This window comes from Coregonus clupeaformis, unplaced genomic scaffold, assembly GCF_020615455.1.
Source record: "Coregonus clupeaformis isolate EN_2021a unplaced genomic scaffold, ASM2061545v1 scaf1173, whole genome shotgun sequence".
Taxonomy (NCBI): Eukaryota; Metazoa; Chordata; class Actinopteri; order Salmoniformes; family Salmonidae; genus Coregonus; species Coregonus clupeaformis.
The window spans coordinates 42,819-58,903 of record NW_025534627.1 but is presented as its reverse complement, the minus strand read 5'-3'; the positions used below and the strand labels follow the sequence as shown (position 1 = coordinate 58,903).

The window sequence follows — 16,085 nt, the reverse complement described above, 5'->3', positions numbered from 1 at the left end:
GAGGGGACACCATCTTCCACCTGATGGCGAAACCCGAGTCGCACCACATTATTTCTGCCTCATTCACAAATTCAGCTATCCGATTGACCCGCACAGTAGGCACACTTGATTTAGCTCTCCTGGTCCGCCAGGATGGCGGAGTTTGTCCCTTAAGACAAATGAAATGGTTCAAAATGGGAACACTTTGCCTACCCGGCGCCCAGCACGTCTGAATCAAGTGCAAGACTAATAAAATAAGTGGAGTGCAAGGCTTTGTCGTTGGCTTTTCAGAAATGTTTGGTGATCGACCAGTAGGTGACCACTGCTTTATGGAAACAAACCGTTAATCTGACAGTTATTCTCAGTGCTCTGTTCAGTCATTTTACACTGAACACTTTTGTGGATCTCTGTGCTCATTGGCTATATAAACTCTGACTCCCTAACTCTTCCTCCTATTGGCTGATTGTCCCCAGGTGTATAGCGTGTGTGACCAGTGAGTGGCAGTGCCAGTGGAATGGCCAGGACCACACCTGCAGTGACAGCGATGACGCTGTAGAGGGAGCTCACGTCATCAAAGCCCAACAAGTAGGAGGAAGCGCTGTCTCAGTGATCTTGAAATCTTGGCTCAATCTCCTTTAGTCTTTCCACAGTTCCTCGCGTCCTCTCTCCCCGCCTCCTTCTCAAGAAGAAGGTCCAATACTTTTTGATAAGAGCGGATGTGAGGAGTTGAGGGAAGATTAATTGATAAAGAGCTGTTGTCTCTGAGCCATCTTGTATCTGTTACAGACTTTCTGCCTTATAGGTGGCAACTAGCAAGCTCTTCCTGTCTGTCTGCCTGTCTGATTAAACCAGCTATAACCACCTTCTGTTCTCCCTCCAGGCTGATAGCTGTCCTCAGTTTGAGAACCCAGATCCTCAGCTCATCCCTGTAGGCCACCGCATCCCCATCAGCTTCCAAGGGAAGAACCTGGACATTTACAAGGTGAGATAGACACAGCTCTTAGGCTTCGTCCCAAGTGACACCCTATTACCTATACAGTGCACTATGTAGGGAATAGGGTGCCATTTGAGTGCACTATGTAGGGAATAGGGTGCCATTTGAGTGCACTATGTAGGGAATAGGGTGCCATTTGAGTGCACTATGTAGGGAATAGGGTGACATTTCAGACACACCTCTATTTACTCAATGTCAATCATTGATGATAACATTGTCTCTCTCTCTTTTCCTGTGTGTCTGTCTCTCTTGTCCTGTGTGTCTGTCTCTCTCTTGTCCTGTGTGTCTGTCTCTCTCTTGTCCTGTGTGTCTGTCTCTCTCTCTTGTCCTGTGTGTCTGTCTCTCTCTTGTCCTGTGTGTCTGTCTCTCTCTCTTTGTCCTGTGTGTCTGTCTCTCTCTTGTCCTGTGTGTCTGTCTCTCTCTTGTCCTGTGTGTCTGTCTCTCTCTTGTCCTGTGTGTCTGTCTCTCTCTTGTCCTGTGTGTCTGTCTCTCTCTTGTCCTGTGTGTCTGTCTCTCTCTTGTCCTGTGTGTCTGTCTCTCTCTTGTCCTGTGTGTCTGTCTCTCTCTTGTCCTGTCTGTCTTAGGATCGCACGTTTAAGATTGGCACGGAGCTCATGAAACACACAGAGGAAGAGTTCACCTTTGATGAGGGGTCAAAGTTCAACTTCAAGGGTTATGAGGTCAGTAATATCCACCTCTCTAGTTGAGAAAACACAGGTTTTAGATCACAGCGCGCCACATGAGCAGTAGAAGTTCTGTCTTTTCCCTCAGTCCCAAAGCCCGTGTTGTGAAATGCAGGATATTCACCTCAAGCCTCCAGCCAGTATTCCAACTCTTTCTTTCCCCCTCTCTCTCTCTCTCTCTCTCTCTCTCTCTCTCTCTCTCTCTCTCTCTCTCTCTCTCTCTCTCTCTCCACTGATCTGTTTTCATACTGAGTTTGAGAGGCTGCCAATATGGAGTTAAAGTATATTGAGCTGCGAACCACAGCACTGCTACCCACTGTGGGGGGAAGTCATTGGGTTTAATAAAAAACACAAATCAAATCAAATCAAATTTTATTGGTCACATGCGCCGAATACAACAGGTGCAGACATTACAGTGAAATGCTTACTTACAGCCCTTAACCAACAGTGCATTTATTTTAAACAAAAAAGTAAGAATAAAACAACAACAAAAAAAGTGTTGAGAAAAAAGAGCAGAAGTAAAATAAAGTGACAGTAGGGAGGCTATATACACAGGGGGGTACCGTTGCAGAGTCAATGTGCGGGGGGCACCGGCTAGTTGAGGTAGTTGAGGTAATATGTACATGTGGGTAGAGTTAAAGTGACTATGCATAAATACTTAACAGAGTAGCAGCAGCGTAAAAAGGATGGGGTGGGGGCAGTGCAAATAGTCCGGGTAGCCATGATTAGCTGTTCAGGAGTCTTATGGCTTGGGGGTAGAAGCTGTTGAGAAGTCTTTTGGACCTAGACTTGGCACTCCGGTACCGCCTGCCCGTGCGGTAGCAGAGAGAACAGTCTATGACTAGGGTGGCTGGAGTCTTTGACAATTTTGAGGACCTTCCTCTGACACCGCCTGGTAGAGGTCCTGGATGGCAGGGAGCTTTGCCCCAGTGATGTACTGGGCCGTACGCACTACCCTCTGTAGTGCCTTGCGGTAGCAGAGGCCAAGCAGTTGCCATACCAGGCGGTGATGCAACCAATCAGGATGCTCTCGATGGTGCAGCTGTAGAATTTTTTGAGGATCTGAGGACCCATGCCAAATCTTTTTTAGTCTCCTGAGGGGGAATAGGCTTTGTCGTGCCCTCTTCACGACTGTCTTGGTGTGTTTGGACCATGATAGTTCGTTGGTGATGTGGACACCAAGGAATCTTGAAGCTCTCAACCTGTTCCACTACAGCCCTGTCGATGAGAATGGGGCGTGCTCAGTCCTCTTTTTTTTCCTGTAGTCCACAATCATCTCCTTTGTCTTGGTCACGTTGAGGGAGAGGTTGTTGTCCTGGCACCACACGGCCAGATCTCTGACCTCCTCCCTATAGGCTGTCTCATCGTTGTCGGTGATCAGGCCTACCACTGTTGTGTCGTCGGCAAACCTTAATGATGGTGTTGAGTCGTGATGGGGAGTCTATTTTGGGAGAGAAAAAACCCAAAGTTCCCCAGAAAAATTCCCTAGCTTGTTGTGTGTGTTGGATTGTGTGTGCATGCGTGCATGTCAGCGTTTCCGTTAGGAAAATGTGGTGTAGGACATTTGACAGGAAGCATTAGAATTTAAGCCGTTTGAGAAATTTACCGGACCCATATGCGTAACCTGATTAGGGTGCTTAGAATGACAGAAATCACATTTTGATTATGGTAATTCATCTTAACAGTATATGCAACTCAAGGATGCAACGATGTGCAGTTTGAAGATGTTAGAATAACTGTCCACATTTACTTTTCTTCAGCCAACAAGACGAGTAACGAACAGCAAAATCACTAGCCTATGTCAATCTAATATCCCCCATAGTAGAAAAGTTGTCCTTGTGTTCTGTGCAAGAAAGAAATAGCCTATTCCAAACAGACTCTGGGACAGTTGAGGGACGATGGATCCCAAATTCATACAACCACTAGTCTACGTCATTATTATTTATTTATTTATTTTTAAGAAATGAGTCTGATGCAACAGATCAGAACGTTTAGCTTCCCGTTAGAAGCACAGCAATGCTCACATGGCAGTAGGCTACGTGCGGTTATTAGTTCAATAATGCAATTAGCAGTAAAACACTGTTCTTCTCCCGGACAATTGTCCGGCGCCAGTTTTATTTATCGCTTTTCCTTTATTTATTTAATTTTTTAAGCCAGCGATAACCAGCTAACAGAAACCCTGGTGTGTGTGTGTGAGTCTCTGTGAGTGCGAGAAAGAGAGGGTTTTGCCATGTCTCTGGCCCTCAGATGTCAGTTTTCTCTGTTGTGTATATCCTGTGTGTTAGTTTGCCTACGACAAGGAGCAGGAGGTCAATGTGTCCTTCCACATCAAAGACAGAGACACAGAGAAGAAGATTGACAGCACTCTGACGGGTGAGTCACGTCCTCTAACACACACTGGAGTTGATTCAGCACTGCTGTTCAATGCTGTGTTCAAACAACTATGTCAGTGTCTGAATACAACCAGGATTATTCCGCTGGAACTGTTAATCCATTTGAACTCTTTCACCTTAATGGACCTGCTTTGGATAACCGGAGTATCAGACATATTTATTATTCATTCATTATTATTATTTATACATTTTTTGGACAAAGGTCAAGCTTATTTGTATAGGATGTGAACCCTGTACAGACTGGTGGGTTATTGGTATTCAGTTGATGTTTGTTCTCTTTCCCCTCCTCAACCTCCTCCCCCCTCTGCTTCTCTCACCTCCCCTCTCCCCCTCCTCAACCCCCTCCCTCTGCTTCTCTCACCTCCCCTCTCCCCTCCTCAACCTCCTCCCCCCTCTGCTTCTCTCCACCTCCCCTCTCCCCCTCCTCAACCTCCTCCCCCTCTGCTTCTCTCACCTCCCCTCTCCCCCTCCTCAACCTCCTCCCCCCTCTGCTTCTCTCACCTCCCCTCCTCCTCTCCTCAACCTCTTCCCCCCCTCTGCTTGTCTCACCTCCCCTCTCCCCCCTCCTCAACCTCCCCCCTTGCTTCTCTCCCTCCCCCTCGCTTCACCTCCTCCTTCTCCTCAACCTCCTCCCCCCTCTGCTTCTCTCACCTCCTCCTCCTCTCCCCAACCTCCTCCCCCCTCTGCTTCTCTCACCTCCCCCTTCCTCCCAACCTCCTCCCCCCTCTGCTTCTCTCATCTCTCCTCCCCCTCCTCCTCTCCCCAACCTCCTCCCCCCTCTGCTTCTCTCACCTCCCCTCCTCCTCTCCCCAACCTCCTCCCCCCTCTGCTTCTCTCACCTCCCCTCCACTTCTCCTCAACCTCCTCCCCCCTCTGCTTCTCTCACCTCCCCTCCTCCTCTCCTCAACCTCCTCCCTCTGCTTCTCTCACCTCCTCTCTCCCATTCTACCTCCTCCTCCTCTCCTCTCTCCACCTCCTCCTCCTCCTCCTCCCCCTCCTCTCCATCTCTTAGTGGTGCTGTATAACTGTTCTCTGGGTCGTGAGGACTGCAGCCTGTGTAAGAACGCCGACCCCAAATACAACTGTGTGTGGTGTGCCAATATGAAGTCCTGTGTCTACAGGGAATTGTGCCAGTCCCAGGAACCAGCGCCGTGCCCCAACCCCAAGATCACTGACGTGAGAACAGTCTCTCTCTATGATCTGGTGCACTCTTCCTTCCTGTCTTCTTCTTTCCTCTAACTGTCACTGTCTTCTCTCACACTGCTGTCCTCCTCAACTTGCTCTCTCTTTCTCGCTCTCCCTCCCGCTCTCTTTCCTCTTTCCTCCCATCTCTCTCACTCTCCTCTCTCGCTTCCCCCTCTCCCTATCTCTTTCTCTTCTCTCCCCCTCTTTCGTCCCCTCTTTCTCTTTCTTGCCCTCGCTCCCTCCCCTCTCTCTCTTTCTCTCCCCCAACTCCCTATTCCTCTCCTCTCCTCTCCTCTCCTCTCCTCTCCTCTCCTCTCCTCTCCCTCTCCTCTCCCACTCTCTCTTTCTCCCTACTATATACACACTGAACTACTACTATAATGACTGTTAGCTACTATATACACACTGAACTACTACTGTAATGACTGTTCGCTACTATATACACACTGAACTACTACTGTAATGACTGTTCACTACTATATACACACTGAACTACTACTGTAATGACTGTTAGCTACTATAACACACTGAACTACTACTGTAATGACTGTTCGCTACTATATACACACTGAACTACTACTGTAATGACAGTTAGCTACTATATACACACTGAACTACTACTGTAATGACTGTTAGCTACTATATACACACTGAACTACTACTGTAATGACTGTTAGCTACTATACACACTGAACTACTACTGTAATGACAGTTAGCTACTATATACACACTGAACTACTACTGTAATGACTGTTAGCTACTATATACACACTGAACTACTACTGTAATGACTGTTCACTACTATATACACACTGAACTACTACTGTTATGACTGTTAGCTACTATATACACACTGAACTACTACTGTAATGACTGTTAGCTACTATATACACACTGAACTACTACTGTAATGACTGTTAGCTACTATATACACACTGAACTACTACTGTTATGACTGTTAGCTACTATATACACACTGAACTACTACTGTAATGACTGTTAGCTACTATATACACACTGAACTACTACTGTAATGACTGTTAGCTACTATATACACACTGAACTACTACTGTAATGACTGTTAGCTACTATATACACACTGAACTACTACTGTAATGACTGTTAGCTACTATATACACACTGAACTACTACTGTAATGACTGTTAGCTACTATATACACACTGAACTACTACTGTAATGACTGTTAGCTACTATATACACACTGAACTACTACTGTAATGACTGTTAGCTACTATATACACACTGAACTACTACTGTAATGACTGTTAGCTACTATATACACACTGAACTACTACTGTAATGACTGTTAGCTACTATATACACACTGAACTACTACTGTAATGACTGTTCACTACTATATACACACTGAACTACTACTGTAATGACTGTTAGCTACTATATACACACTGAACTACTACTGTAATGACTGTTCACTACTATATACACACTGAACTACTACTGTAATGACTGTTAGCTACTATATACACACTGAACTACTACTGTAATGACTGTTCACTACTATATACACACTGAACTACTACTGTAATGACTGTTAGCTACTATATACACACTGAACTACTACTGTAATGACTGTTAGCTACTATATACACACTGAACTACTACTGTAATGACTGTTCACTACTATATACACACTGAACTACTACTGTAATGACTGTTAGCTACTATATACACACTGAACTACTACTGTAATGACTGTTAGCTACTATATACACACTGAACTACTACTGTAATGACTGTTAGCTACTATATACACACTGATAGCAGTGACCATTTATATTCTAGTCTAATCTACCACACTCATCTAAATCATCCCTTCTCTCTCTCTCTCCTCCGTCTAATCCCCAGATCATCCCTCGTTTCGGGCCTCTGAACGGTGGGATAGCGGTGACCATTAAAGGGTCTAACCTGGGCATAAAGAAGGAGGACATTAAGAAGGTGACGGTGGCTGGAGTGGACTGTGTTCACCAGGGGGACAGATACTCTGTATCCACCAGGTATAGTACAGTGATTGTGGGGGGGCAGGGTCACATCCATGTAATCACGGCCGGCCTGCTCATTAGGCAGGATTAAGCGTCCACCTATGGCGGCAGATTGACAAGGGCAGCATTTTCTGAGCTAAACTGACCAAGACACACCAACAACAACACACAAAACCTCACATAATTCTTCCCAAAATCAGTGACAATTTCTCTCAACCAGTGGTATATGGGCTTTTTAGGTGAGCGCTGATGCCACCTTGTAATAAACAGTGTCCACGTTGTCAAAGGCAGGGTCACAAAATATTTTGCTTGTCCTTTCCCAGCACGCCTCTCCAGGGCGCTGTTGGAGAGACGCATTGCTGCAGCGCTCCACCAACGTTCAGTCAAAAAATGAATCTAACATAAATAATGTAGCTGATATAGGATATGGTAGAAAGAGTATGTGGCCTTTTCTGTAGCCTACAGGCTGGAGATAAAATGTATGACAATGTAATGAAACGGACACTTTTTACATCATGCAGGTTTCTCTGATCAAATAGTGATCAAATAGCCGAACCTACATGGAAACCAATAAAATACAAAATGAGCTGTCATGGTAACAAACAACATATCCTAAAAACAGGACAGGTCAAAGTCAAATGGACAATATGGAATGGACAATCACAACTGTTGTCCAGGAGTTTCATCCCATTGTCATGATCAGTGGTTTCAAGTTTGTATCTGTCAATTTGATCATAGTGTAAAATAAAATACTTCTTCATTTCCCGCTGTGTAAACACCTTGCAAATAGGATCCTGATAACTCCTGATAAAGTTGGGTAGCTGATATTCAAGGCTTAAATAGCCAAATTGATTAGTCACAGTAATCAGAACTAAAAAAGACAATGTAACGGCCTGTTTTACACACGGTGGGCCTACCATGTGGATGGGCATTCATAACATTCCATTGTGGCAGACATGAAAGGGCTACACCCCAGTAAGCACGAGCCGACATCTTTTAGATGTCTTTTTTTGGTCCTGTTTGGATGTCGTTTTTTTGGTGTTTTACAAACGGTAGGCTTACCACATACAGTGGGGAGAACAAGTATTTGATACACTGCCGATTTTGCAGGTTTTCCTACTTACAAAGCATGTAGAGGTCTGTAATTTAAAAATTTAACTCTGTGAGAGCAGATAAAACAAAAATCCAGAAAATCACATTGTATGATTTTTAAGTAATTAATTTACATTTTATTGCATGACATAAGTATTTGATCACCTACCAACCAGTAAGAATTCCGGCTCTCACAGACGTGTTAGTTTTTCTTTAAGAAGCCCTCCTGTTCTCCACTCATTACCTGTATTAACTGCACCTGTTTGAACTTGTTACCTGTATAAAAGACACCTGTCCACACACTCAATCAAACAGACTCCAACCTCTCCACAATGGCCAAGACCAGAGAGCTGTGTAAGGACATCAGGGATAAAATTGTAGACCTGCACATGGCTGGGATGGGTTACAGGACAATAGGCAAGCAGCTTGGTGAGAAGGCAACAACTGTTGGTGCAATTATCAGAAAATTGAAGAAGTTCAAGATGACGGTCAATCACCCTTGGTCTGGGGCTCCATGCAAGATCTCACCTCGTGGGGCATCAATGATCATGAGGAAGGTGAGGGATCAGCCCAGAACTACACGGCAGGACCTGGTCAATAACCTGAAGAGAGCTGGGACCACAGTCCCAAAGAAAACCATTAGTAACACACTACGCCGTCATGGATTAAAATCCTGCAGCGCACGCAAGGTCCCCCTGCTCAAGCCAGCGCATGTCCAGGCCCGTCTGAAGTTTGCCAATGACCAACAGGATGATCCAGAGGAGGAATGGGAGAAGGTCATGTGGTCTGATGAGACAAAAATATAGCTTTTTGGTCTAAACTCCACTCGCCGTGTTTGGAGGAAGAAAAGGATGAGTACAACCTCAAGAACACCATACCAACCGTGAAGCATGGAGGTGGAAACATCATTCTTTGGGGATGCTTTTCTGCAAAGGGGACAGGACAACTGCACCGTATTGAGGGGAGGATGGATGGGGCCATGTATCGCGAGATCTTGGCCAACAACCTCCTTCCCTCAGTAAGAGCATTGAAGATGGGTCGTGGCTGGGTCTTCCAGCATGACAACGACCCGAAACACACAGCCAGGGCAACTAAGGAGTGGCTCCGTAAGAAGCATCTCAAGGTCCTGGAGTGGCCTAGCCAGTCTCCAGACCTGAACCCAATAGAAAATCTTTGGAGGGGAGCTGAAAGTCCGTATTGCCCAGCGACAGCCCCGAAACCTGAAGGATCTGGAGAAGGTCTGTATGGAGGAGTGGGCCAAAATCCCTGCTGCAGTGTGTGCAAACCTGGTCAAGACCTACAGGAAACGTATGATCTCTGTAATTGCAAACAAAGGTTTCTGTACCAAATATTAAATTCTGCTTTTCTGATGTATCAAATACTTATGTCATGCAATAAAATGCAAATTAATTACTTAAAAATCATACAATGTGATTTTCTGGATTTTTGTTTTAGATTCCGTCTCCCACAGTTGAAGTGTACCTATGATAAAAATTACAGACCTCTACATGCTTTGTAAGTAGGAAAACCTGCAAAATCGGCAGTTTATCAAATACTTGTTCTCCCCACTGTAGATGGGCATTCATAAAATTAAATTTCAGGCAACACTGTAGGCATCTCAGTAAGCACGGACAGATACCATATGGACGTCTTTTTTTGGTGCAGTCCGGACCGGCCTTGATTTCCACATCCACGGACATACATTTTTGGTCCTGTCTGGACCAAATCTAAAACAATCATAGACATCTATCTTTGGTTCAGATTTTGTCCAGCCTTGATTTGGCCCAAACATAGATGTCTATAAATTACGTATTTTCAACTTTAATTCAGAACCGAAAATGAACCTGATTTCAATGTCCGGAAAATACATATTTTCAATGTCTGGGAAAATATGTATTTTAAACGTCCAGAAAGTACATATTTTCACCTTTCATTCAGAACCTAATTTAAACCTAACTTCAATGTCTGGAAAATACTTATTTTAGACGTCTTTTCAACATTATTTAGCTTACTGGGACTATTCTAGGTTTGTGAAGGCCCTGCCTGTAATGTACTTTTCTGTCCAGCGAATGAAGAAGAAAATAACAGATTTAATTAAACACAACATTTCAATGCACGGTATGTCTGCTTGTGTGTGTGGTGGAGAAACGGGACCTTTGTCTTACCCCAGCTGCTCTTTGTCTTCTCAGTATTGTGTGTGAGATCGGTCCGGCCCGGCATCCTGCTCCAGTGGACCTCCCAGTTCCCATCAACCAGGGGGAAGTGGAGGTAGAGGTGGAGGGGGGCAGGAGAGGACGTTCAGAGGTCCTCTTCACCTATAGGGTAGGTTTCATACAGTTACAGTGGCATTCTTAACCCTAAACCTAACATTAATCCTAACTGTTGCAAGAGTAGGCCCCACACTGTGCAGGAGTGATTTGACATTTCATATTGTACATTGCTCTTAGTTTGGTTAGAGCTCTGCTCAGTACTCATTCGGCCACTATGTTAGTCTTACTCTGCTGCTTTTACATCTCCACATTCATGAATGTACTTAGTTCTTAGAAGATGCTCTTAGAATTCAGAATAGCATCTGTTGAAAGGATACATAGAATTTAATGGGGGAAAAGAGTATATGGACTTAATAAAAAAATCTATTCCGGGAGCCTATTTTACTTTAGGGTAAATATTTGCACTCATTTATTTTGGGGTTCATATTTTCTTGTTTGTTTGTTTCTGCCAAAATAACAATGTCCCCATGAGAATGTACTAAGCTTGAAAAGCTATTTTGATTTAATATAGATTTGATCAAAGCTTCAGATTTTCTAGGGTACATAACATTCTTTTGTCAATATTGTCCTTCGTGTCAGCCGGGACACCGCTGCCTCTCTCTCTCGCTTTCTCTTTCTCTCACTCGCTCTCTTTCTCTCGCTCTCACTCTCACTCGCTCTCGCACTCTCACTTGCTCTTTCTCGCTCTCTCTCTGGCTGGCTGTCTGCTCCCAGTATTTTCTCATCAAACAGTACTGTTGTTCAGTAGCTGTGTTGTGATGATAAAGTACTAAGTGGTGTTCAGTAGCTGTGTTGTGATGATAAAGTACTAAGTGTTCAGTAGCTGTGTTTTGGTGATAAAGTACTAAGTGTTCAGTAGCTGTGTTGTGATGATAAAGTACTAAGTGGTGTTCAGTAGCTGTGTTGTGATGATAAAGTACTAAGTGGTGTTCAGTAGCTGTGTTGATGATAAAGTACTAAGTGGTGTTCAGTAGCTGTGTTGTGATGATAAAGTACTAAGTGGTGTTCAGTAGCTGTGTTGTGGTGATAAAGTACTAAGTGTTCAGTAGCTGTGTTGTGATGGTAAAGTACTAAGTGATGCTGTTTATGGAAACAGTGTTCAGTAGCTGTGTTGGGATGATAAAGTACTAAGTGGTTTTATTAGCTGTGTTGTGATGATAAAGTACTAATATGCAGACGCTTTCCAAAGCGACTTACAGTCATGCGTGTTTGATTGACATAAGCGCCGGCAGCAGCTACGAGGACCACACTAAGTGTTCAGTAGCAGTGTTGTGATGATAAAGTACTAAGTGGTGTTCAGTAGCAGTGTTGTGATGATAAAGTACTAAGTGGTGTTCAGTAGCTGTGTTGGGATGATAAAGTACTAAGTGTTTATTAGCTGTGTTGTGATGATAAAGTACTAAGTGTTCAGTAGCAGTGTTGTGATGATAAAGTACTAAGTGGTGTTCAGTAGCTGTGTTGTGGTGATAAAGTACTAAGTGTTCAGTAGCTGTGTTGTGATGGTAAAGTACTAAGTGTTGTTCAGTAGCTGTGTTGGGATGATAGAGTACTAAGTGATCAGTAGCTGTGTTATGGTGATAAAGTACTAAGTGTTCAGTAGCTGTGTTGTGATGATCACGTACTAAGTGTTCAGTCGCTGTGTTTTGATGATAAAGTACTAAGTGTTCAGTCGCTGTGTTTTGATGATAAAGTACTAAGTGTTCAGTAGCAGTGTTGTGGTGATAAAGTACTAAGTGTTCAGTAGCAGTGTTGTGGTGATACAGTACTAAGTGTTCAGTAGCAGTGTTGTGGTGATACAGTACTAAGTGTTCAGTAGCAGTGTTGTGGTGATAAAGTACTAAGTGTTCAGTAGCAGTGTTGTGATGATAAAGTACTAAGTGTTCAGTAGCTGTGTTGTGGTGATAAAGTACTAAGTGTTCAGTAGCTGTGTTGTGATGATAAAGTACTAAGTGTTCAGTAGCAGTGTTGTGATGATAAAGTACTAAGTGTTCAGTAGCTGTGTTGTGATGATAAAGTACTAAGTGTTCAGTAGCAGTGTTGTGATGATAAAGTACTAAGTGTTCAGTAGCAGTGTTGTGGTGATAACGTACTAAGTGTTCAGTAGCGGTGTTGTGATGATAAAGTACTAAGTGTTCAGTAGCGGTGTTGTGATGATAAAGTACTAAGTGTTCAGTAGCAGTGTTGTGATGATAAAGTACTAAGTGTTCAGTAGCTGTGTTGTGATTATAAAGTACTAAGTGTTCAGTATCTGGGCTGCTGCTGTTGTGATGATAAAGCAGTGAAGGGTAATGGGGCGTGACATGAGGTGTAACTGGTGGTCCCAATGGGCTCAGTGGGTTGTTAGAGCATGGTGTTTGTGACACCAGAGTTTGTCAAGGGACACATTCAGTATATTGTACAGTATATGTACAGTGGGGGAAAAAAAGTATTTAGTCAGCCACCAATTGTGCAAGTTCTCCCACTTAAAAAGATGAGAGAGGCCTGTAATTTTCATCATAGGTACACATCAACTATGACAGACAAATTTAGGAAAAAAAATCCAGAAAATCACATTGTATGATTTTTAATGAATTTAGTTGCAAATTATTGTGGAAAATAAGTATTTGGTCACCTACAAACAAGCAAGATTTCTGGCTCTCACAGACCTGTAACTTCTTCTTTAAGAGGCTCCTCTGTCCTCCACTCGTTACCTGTATTAATGGCACCTGTTTGAACTTGTTATCAGTATAAAAGACACCTGTCCACAACCTCAAACAGTCACACTCCAAACTCCACTATGGCCAAGACCAAAGAGCTGTCAAAGGACACCAGAAACAAAATTGTAGATCTGCACCAGGCTGGGAAGACTGAATCTGCAATAGGTAAGCAGCTTGGTTTGAAGAAATCAACTGTGGGAGCAATTATTAGGAAATGGAAGACATACAAGACCACTGATAATCTCCCTCGATCTGGGGCTCCACGCAAGATCTCACCCCGTGGGGTCAAAATGATCACAAGAACGGTGAGCAAAAATCCCAGAACCACACGGGGGGACCTAGTGAATGACCTGCAGAGAGCTGGGACCAAAGTAACAAAGCCTACCATCAGTAACACACTACGCCGCCAGGGACTCAAATCCTGCAATGCCAGACGTGTCCTCCTGCTTAAGCCAGTACATGTCCAGGCCCGTCTGAAGTTTGCTAGAGTGCATTTGGATGATCCAGAAGAGGATTGGGAGAATGTCATATGGTCAGATGAAACCAAAATAGAACTTTTTTGGTAAAAACTCAACTCGTCGTGTTTGGAGGACAAAGAATGCCGAGTTGCATCCAAAGAACACCATACCTACTGTGAATCATGGGGGTGGAAACATCATGCTTTGGGGCTGTTTTTTCTGCAAAGGGACCAGGACGACTGATCCGTGTAAAGGAAAGAATGAATGGGGCCATGTATCGTGAGATTTTGAGTGAAAACCTCCTTCCATCAGCAAGGGCATTGAAGATGAAACGTGGCTGGGTCTTTCAGCATGACAATGATCCCAAACACACCGCCCGGGCAACGAAGGAGTGGCTTCGTAAGAAGCATTTCAAGGTCCTGGAGTGGCCTAGCCAGTCTCCAGATCTCAACCCCATAGAAAATCTTTGGAGGGAGTTGAAAGTCCGTGTTGCCCAGCGACAGCCCCAAAACATCACTGCTCTAGAGGAGATCTGCATGGAGGAATGGGCCAAAATACCAGCAACAGTGTGTGAAAACCTTGTGAAGACTTACAGAAAACGTTTGACCTGTGTCATTGCCAACAAAGGGTATATAACAAAGTATTGAGAAACTTTTGTTATTGACCAAATACTTATTTTCCACCACAATTTGCAAATAAATTCATTAAAAATCCTACAATGTGATTTTCTGGATTTTTTTTCCTCATTTTGTCTGTCATAGTTGACGTGTACCTATGATGAAAATTACAGGCCTCTCTCATCTTTTTAAGTGGGAGAACTTGCACAATTGGTGGCTGACTAAATACTGTTTTTCCCCCACTGTATACATACAATGTGTTAACTGTAAAACACTTTGGATGAAAGCATCTGCTAAATAACCATACAGTATGTTAAAAGGTCAGGACAGGAGTTTTACCTTGTCAGGTCATGCAGTCAGGAAAAACCCCAGGACCTAAGTATGTTACCTTATCACTGATGTCCCATCTCTTACCCCTTCCAGGACCCCATCCCTGAGACCGTTTCCCCCCTGAAGGGCCCTAAGGCTGGGGGAACAGTCATCACTATCTCTGGGAAAAACCTGAATACGGCAAACAAGGATGATGTTATTGTCACCGTGGGGGGAACGCCCTGTAAAGTGTAAGGATGCTTACACTTCAGTCTTCCAACCCCTACAGTTTGCTGTCTGTACAGGTTGCCTAAGTCATGTCGTATTCAGTTGTTCTCTCAAGGCCAACCTCTGAAATATATTAGCCATACGGTATATTGAGTTTGACTTGTTGTTCCTTTGGAACGACCTTCTCTCCCCTCAACACTACGACCCCTGTTTGACCTTTCCCATAATGCTCTCTGTCCCTGTTTCTCCCTCAGGTTGTCGTTTGGCAGTGAGATCACCTGTGAGACAGGTGTATACAAGGGCCAGAAGGTTCCATCGGAGCCCCTGATAGTCTCAGTGAGGTATGGGAAGAGCACCTCCAAGGACGTCCCTGTCCCCTTCCAGTACTCTGAGAACGCCAAACTCACTGACTACAACCCCAAGACCAGCTTCGTATGGTGAGTAAAGTCCAGCCACAATGTTACAGAGAGGGTTGAAATCAAAGCACCTCTTTTTCTTTAAACGAAGCTTGGGTTGAATGCAAAACAGTTTGAAGCGCATAATAAAATTACTGTTTCTTATTGGAAAAATTCAGGTAGTGTCTCCCTCTTTCAAAACATTTCAAAAGTTTTCTCCTGTTTTGTGCTTACTAACATGACCCTGATATATAGTGTCGTCGTCTGGTGTTTCAGTGGAGGCAGGAGGATTACATTTTAGTCATTTAGCAGATGCTCTTATCCAGAGCCACTTAGTTAGTGCAGCCATCTTAAGATAGCTAGGTGGGACAACCACATATCACAGTCATAGTAAGTACATTTTTCCTCAAAGTCTCTATCTGCAAAGTCAGCGCTAGTAATAGAGGAAAGAGTCAAGTGTGAGTGTTAGTTCACAAAATATGTTTTCAGAAGATTGGTAGGGATTCTGCTGTCTTAGCTTCAGGGGGAAGCTGGTTCCACCATTGGGGTGCCAGGACAGAAGAGCTTGGACTGGGCAGGAGCTGCCCTCCCGTTGGGGTGGGAGGGCCATGAGACCAGAGGTGGCAGAATGGAGTACTCTGGTTAGGGTGTAGGGTTTGAGCATAGCCTGAAGGTAGGGAGGGGCAGTTCCTATTGCTGTTCCGTAGGTAAGCGCCGTGGTCTTGTAGTGGATGTGAGCTTTGACTGGAAGTCAGTGGAGTGTGC

General features: G+C 44.1%; 1 protein-coding gene across 1 annotated transcript in view; it reads left to right on the top strand.

Moving 5' to 3' along the window:
• The window catches only part of plxnb2a.1 (plexin b2a, tandem duplicate 1), a 91,435-nt gene that overhangs the window by 52,015 nt on the left and 23,335 nt on the right, over positions 1–16,085 (top strand). The window contains exons 12-20 of the mRNA XM_045217670.1: positions 453–564; positions 860–961; positions 1,558–1,653; positions 3,942–4,029; positions 5,062–5,225; positions 7,122–7,270; positions 10,537–10,669; positions 14,812–14,948; positions 15,180–15,362. Of these exons, the coding sequence (XP_045073605.1) occupies positions 453–564; positions 860–961; positions 1,558–1,653; positions 3,942–4,029; positions 5,062–5,225; positions 7,122–7,270; positions 10,537–10,669; positions 14,812–14,948; positions 15,180–15,362 (1,164 nt within the window). The remainder of the gene's footprint in view (positions 1–452; positions 565–859; positions 962–1,557; positions 1,654–3,941; positions 4,030–5,061; positions 5,226–7,121; positions 7,271–10,536; positions 10,670–14,811; positions 14,949–15,179; positions 15,363–16,085) is intronic.